At 39.1% G+C, this 6,336-nt stretch overlaps 2 protein-coding genes across 2 annotated transcripts in view; one reads left to right on the forward strand and one right to left on the reverse strand.

Moving 5' to 3' along the window:
• Nucleotides 1-1,709, reverse strand: part of LOC101845378 (exonuclease mut-7 homolog) — a gene marked incomplete in the record, with an annotated part of 27,423 nt that extends 25,714 nt beyond the window's left edge. The window contains 2 exon segments of the mRNA XM_035973499.1: nt 296-1,020; nt 1,568-1,709.
• A 1,882-nt stretch (nt 1,710-3,591) lies between these two features.
• LOC101845597 (zinc finger protein 226) overlaps nt 3,592-6,336 on the forward strand; it is a 16,444-nt gene continuing 13,699 nt past the window's right edge. The window contains exon 1 of the mRNA XM_035973500.1: nt 3,592-4,720. Within this exon, the coding sequence (XP_035829393.1) occupies nt 3,985-4,720 (736 nt within the window). The 5' untranslated portion in view covers nt 3,592-3,984. The remainder of the gene's footprint in view (nt 4,721-6,336) is intronic.

Consider the following 6,336-nt stretch of genomic DNA (forward strand, 5'->3'; position numbering starts at 1 on the left):
CAAAAACCCCCCCAGGAAAAACTGACTTTTGAAAATAACTTCTATTGCCCAGGAGTCACATCAGTTCATTTTGAAGATCATTGTACAGATTAAGGGCCTGACCATGAGTTACTATAGATTCTTCCCCCTGGCCATTCGGCTAAGATCTCGGTTCGCCTAAGATCCCGCATTTTCTTTGCTCTCGAGCACTGGGATCTTAGGCGGAGACTACTGTATATCATAATATAAATGATGAAAAAAATGATACAAAATAAAGGGAAAAATGAAAGTTAAAATAATGCAGCAAACCTAGAACCTTGTTTTCCTTTCTGCGAGTCGCAACTACTTTTCGTGCTCTTTCTTTCAACGAGAGAATGACCACAGGATGATGGAGAAAATCCGTAAACCTGTTCCTCCTGATTTTGACCTTTTGAAGAAGAAGCAGACTGGGATACTCTCGATTTCGAAGAAGAGGTCACTTGATGGGAATGTTTGACGGCAACTCTGTGGCAATGGCACCAACAATTTGTTGTTGAAATCAAAGGATTCTCACCAGGTGCACTGACAGTGAGTGGTAGTAGTGGAAGACTATTTGATCTAGATCTCAGTCTAGAACTACGAACACTGGGCCTGTCACTGTGCAGTAAATTACTTCTCTTGCAGTAGTAGATGTCGTCACGTTACTAACTGTTACACCTGATGGTGGATGATGATATGGCAAGGCACACAGATTGTCAAAAAACTCTATAATAACAGCTAAAAACTGAGAAGCTTGGTTGACTGCTGGTGCGACTAGACATGAATTTGAAACACTTGGGTCAGCACTTTGTAGAGGATGCCCACCATTCACTTTTACAAATGATGACACTTCCAACTTTCTTTTATTTTTACCAACAAATGCCTGCCATATCAGATACGTAATTGTTATCATCAAGTCAATAGATATTAGCCCTGCTAATTGTCTTTGCCTTTATTAAGAATTGTTTCTTTTTTCCAGGTGTCCTCTGTATCCATCCACTATCTCAACTATCTGGTAGGGTACTGTACAAGTACAATGAGAAATGTTACAACGATGTGCCCACGTCTGCACTAAAATTAACTACTGATGAATATAATATAAGCCCTCCCCCTTATAGATCTAAATATATATATATATATATATATATATATATATATATCTAGATCTAATCTAGTCTAAAAAATGAATTGGCAGTTACTCTGAGTTACCCACAAGCCCAAGCATCCTAGGGCCTAGGGTAATGGAATGCAGAATAAATATAGATCTAGGCCAATGTTATAAATATAGGCTGCTATAGATCTGAGTTTACAAGCCTATAAATTATACTTTAGCCTACAAATAGCCTTGCTAAACTTGCTTGGATTCTAGATTCTACTTTTACTTTGTAATTGTACCCATATTTTTGCTGAGCTCCCATATAGCCTACTGAACTGCCAACTAGACTACATCTCTAATCTAGTCTAGAATCTAGATCTAGATCTAGTCTTCTATCTAGATCTATCTAAATTATCTAGATCTATGTAGTCTAGATATAAATCTATTTATCATTAAAAAAGACTGCATGAAGACCGAAAGAACAAATTTTGGACAGTGTTCTTCTCAGGTCGAAACTTGACAATTTGAAGTGGGTCCTTGCAAACTCAAACTGAAAGCCAAAACAGACGACGCGGCCGAGCAGGCCGACTTCACAACACAACAACAAAATAGTGATGGGCAGGTATCGATACCAGGTACTCGATACTTAGATACCTATTGGTATCGGTATCGGTACCGATACCTGCTCTAAACATCGATACCTATGTATTATTTATCCCAGGGCTGCCAAAGCAAGTGACTTGGGCCTTGAGAATTTTTTGTTTATCAAAACTGATAAGTTTTCGTAGGGGGCAAGCGTTTTAAATTAATCTAGGGGCTCTCGTGGCCTAGAGGTTAAGGTGTTGGCCTCTCATTCAAAGGTCCCGAGTTCGATTCCGGGTAGCGACCAAAAAATTTTCTTCTCTAAAATTGTCTCCTTTTCACATCCTTTCCTGATCTCTAACAATGTTCTGTTGTCTGCTTTCATTTCCACTTTCTGCCCCCACCCCTCGCCTCCTTTGCCCCCTCCTCTGGGCTCCTGACTCTTTCTGCAGCCTTAATTAATTTCTACTGCTACTCCTTGGCTCCTCCTAACTACTGTCTTTCTGCCACACCCCTGATCTTCTGGTAGGAAGATCTACACCTAGCTTTCTCGGACAAGGGCGAAAAATCTCGGAGTGCCCGTGTGCAAGTTGCGCACGTTAAAGATCACTTGGTGGTCTAAAATCGATAAGAGTAGGCTTCGGCCGCCACCCGGGCAAAATTCAAAATTTCCTACCAACGAAAAAGAATTAGGTGTGTCCCGCGCGCTCATATGACCTTATGCAGTTGCGAACGCCGTAAAATCCTATACTAAACAAACAAACGAATTAATCTAGTGATTTTTTAACAAAAAGAGAGAAGTTTCTCATGAAATGTATCTAATGATTTTGCAAAATCCTCACTGACAACCCTGATTTATCCTCATTGGTTTAATTTAAAAGTTGCTGAAAATCTGGTAAATTGAATAGCCTTTTTAGAACTCTTGTGTTCTGCAAATGACTTTCCTCCCATACTTCACTTAATTTTTGTTTTTATTCTCATATTTGGGTATTTATTTCTCTCTCTCTCTCTCTCTCTCTCTCTCTCTCTCTCTCTCTCTCTCTCTTTCTCTTTTACAAATAATTTTTGTTTGAGTCTCAGCTAAATAGTCACAACTTGTCTAGACACGATTACCTAAATACTTGGAAAAGTATAGTTGTATTTTTGTCTTTACTTATTACCCCCGGCGTATGTTACCAATAGCATTGGGTATCGAGGTATCGGTATCGATACCTTGAAAAAGTACTAGGTATCGATATTGATATCTAAATTGTGGTATCGGCCCATCACTACAACAAAATTGAAAGTGGGTCGTTGGCGTTGGAAAACTGAAACTAAAATTTCGCGGACCTAATCTTACTTTGTCGTTCCCCGAACTCTCAGAACGTGACAGGAAACAAAATAAAACAACAACAAAAAATAATTAAACGATAATAGGGCCTATTGCTTTTACTTTTATTAATATGTTATAATATGTCGAATCTAGTGCTTTGACCGCTTTGTTTGGTTATTACTTGTTTGGGGTATTGTGATTTTTTTTCAGGTTGTTGCTATTAATTTTGGTTTTTATTTTTCGGGGGGTCGCTTCAACGCTTGTTTTTAGTTTTTATGTTGATATGATGGCTTTTTTCGGGAGCTGGGGAGGTCAAAGAAGAAGAAGAAAGAAGAAAAACTCTGTCTATTCCTCCAGGCTTGAGGCAGGGCCTTGGCCTTCTCAGTTCTGAGAAGGCCTAGGGCAGGGCCTTTTGTATGATCTTTGACGTACGTGTAGCCTACTTTAGGTTAGGTTAGGCCTATCTAATAGTCTACATTCTCTCTCTCTCTCTCTCTCTCTCTCTCTCTCTCTCTCTCTCTCTCTCTCTCGCTCTCTCTCTCGCTCTCTCTCTCGCTCTCTCTCTCGCTCTCTCTCTCCCAAAGCTATGAGAGATGGTCAATGAGTTTTTAGGCTTCTTGGTGACTGTAAATAAAGCATGATTGTTTGGGACCATTTCTCCAAGGACCATAATATTTTTGGGAACTGCCTTTTGACCAGAGACTGCTTTGACCAATGCTTTTTTTTTTTACTGCTTAGTCTAGATTCTATATTCCACATATATTTGAGGAAATGGAAATTCGATAGGCCTAGTGAAGGAGGAAGCTGTGCAGTGTAGCCTAGCTTTTAATTAAAATTGGACGTTATTTATGTTTCGTTTTAATTTTAATATAATAAACGCTGTATTTTGCTGTGTGTGGGAAAGCTTGCTGCTTATTGTAGTACTTAGACTTAGTGTGTAGTGTATGGGTGGTTGTATAGTAGTATAGTATCTAGATTTCTAGATCGAGGAAATGACATGATGGATCTGATGATGCAAGTCAAACCAAAGAGTGATTCTGAACTGGATGATTCTGCCTCACAACTGTCTGTTGGAGATAGAGAAGATCTTAAAGAACAAAACTGTCATAATGTCAACAACAATTGTTTTGATAGCAATGGTACAAACAATGAGCATACTACTTCATCATTGATAATGCAAATGAAGCCTGGCATTGTTGATGGTTGTGAATACAAGACAGAGATTCATCAAAAGGATCCGTGCGAACAAATAGATCTAGTTTCTTTGTCCAGTGGGTACAGTGAACCTGTGAAAATAAGACAAATGATCTTTAAGGCAACGTCTAATAAAGGTGAAAATAATGTCAGCGAACATGATCACTCAACGGGTACAGATGGAGTGGGAAAGGAAACATCTAGCAGTGATATTTACGAGGAGGATGTTTCTAAGGGTAATAAGCTTGTTGCTCATCAAATGGTACCAGTACAAGAAGAACCTCTATCGTTTAAGATAAACAAAAACAGTGACATTGGATCACAGGGTGCTGAGCAGCCCATCGGTGGCCGAAGCCAGAGCAGAAAATCATCCAGAAAGCGCAAGTCTGCTTTCCCTGTCAAGCTCCAAATATGCGACTCCAGCTGTTCTTGCCATGATGGTCAGAGGTCAGATGAGTTGAGCTCTGGAAGTGCTGATCGTGTCCCTGAGTATTCTGAATGGCCTAATAGTAGTGGTATGCAGGATGTAGCTGAAGGAAGTGAGTTATATATAAGCATTGGGAGGAGTTCCGCAGAGGGCCGGCACTTACTGTGACAAGGTCCTCTGAGCAACCTAAGAGTTTCGTTTAGGGTTAGGTTCAGGGTTAGGGGTAGGTCGGCCTGCCCTCTCCGGAACTCCTTCCAAAGCATTGATATATTATATATATATATGCTAAGTGTGTATTCCATTGATGCTCTAGGTATAGTTGTTTTGGTCTGGCCTGTAAATGGTTTCCTTCCAGTCAAGTTGGCTGTAGTATCATATTAGTATTATTGTCGTATAAATTTGCAGAGGTGTTTGAAGTCGTTTTCATTGAAATCTAAGGGAGGAGGCGAAGTAAAGTGGGGAGGGGAGAATGAAGTTCAAGAGGTCTATCATCTTTTATTGTGATTTCTTACAGCTTTGAAATAAAGATGTTAAACTTCTATATCTGCAGGTGTTGTACAGAACTGATTTTTCTTGCCAGAGATTAACAAATTACTCTTTGTTATGTTGGTGGTGTCAAATCTTACTTCCCTCTCCAAATCCAGTTCTTTCCTTGATGATTAAATGTTGCAGAGAATAGTGGACCTGTACAGTAGAACATGGATTCAACTAAATCGGATTGAAAACTCAGATTCAACAAAAGGAGTTAGATTCCCCTTTGAATCTAAGTACACTGTACTACTACTACTATATCTTGTAGATTTTTCATCATAACTGATGTTGTTCATGCTCATTTCTTGATTACCAATGTGTGCATCTAAGCTGTAAAAAGACTCTTTGTCATCACATGCATTACAAGACGTGATCATATTGAATTCCTGTGTAGGATCTCCATCAGTCTTTTAGGATACTCAGGGATGCTGTGTTTCCCTTTTTTTCCTGCACTGGATCAATAAAGACTACAACAAACTTGATCGAATCGTGTTATTATCGCTTTATTTTCACTTAAATCCACGATCAAATCAAATGTTACAGTTACAATCTGGCAAGTCTATCAGTCCTTTGGGATACCCAGAGATGCTATGTTTCCCTTTCTTTTCTGCACTGGATCAATAACAAACTCGATCGATTCCTCTTATTATTGCTTTATTTTCACTTAAACCCATGATCAAATCAAATGTGTTACAGTTAACAATCTAGCAAGCCCATGGTGAACTCTCTCATAACGAGCAGATTCTTAGGTCTCTATTTTTTTTCTCCAATATATATGATTGGATTTAAAATACATGATACTATTGATAACAAAGTTCAGAATGAAAGATTTTTTCGTCCTGCCAATTTTGCTATGTGTGCCTACTACTACACTGTATTATTCTCAGAATTTTTTTTCTGTTTAGCCTCATATTAGTTGTGTCTGTCATCTGTCTTTTTCTTTTTTATTATGAAACTTCATGAATTTCAAGCTGTCACAAAATTTCAGTGGTATCCCTGGATGCTCTTCCCACTCATCCAAGGTTGGCCCTGACAAGCAGGGTGGAAGCAGCTGACCCTAAATAATCAGAATTGAATTTATGAGTGGGGGGGTGGGGTGGTTGGGACCCCGACATGCTCAATACAAAGTGAGGGGATCAGATGTTTATTGTTTGAAAAAATTACCACTCATTATAAGCAGGGCTTTATATTGGACAA

This window comes from Aplysia californica, unplaced genomic scaffold (assembly GCF_000002075.1).
Source record: "Aplysia californica isolate F4 #8 unplaced genomic scaffold, AplCal3.0 scaffold01318, whole genome shotgun sequence".
In the NCBI taxonomy this organism is placed as follows: Eukaryota; Metazoa; Mollusca; class Gastropoda; order Aplysiida; family Aplysiidae; genus Aplysia; species Aplysia californica.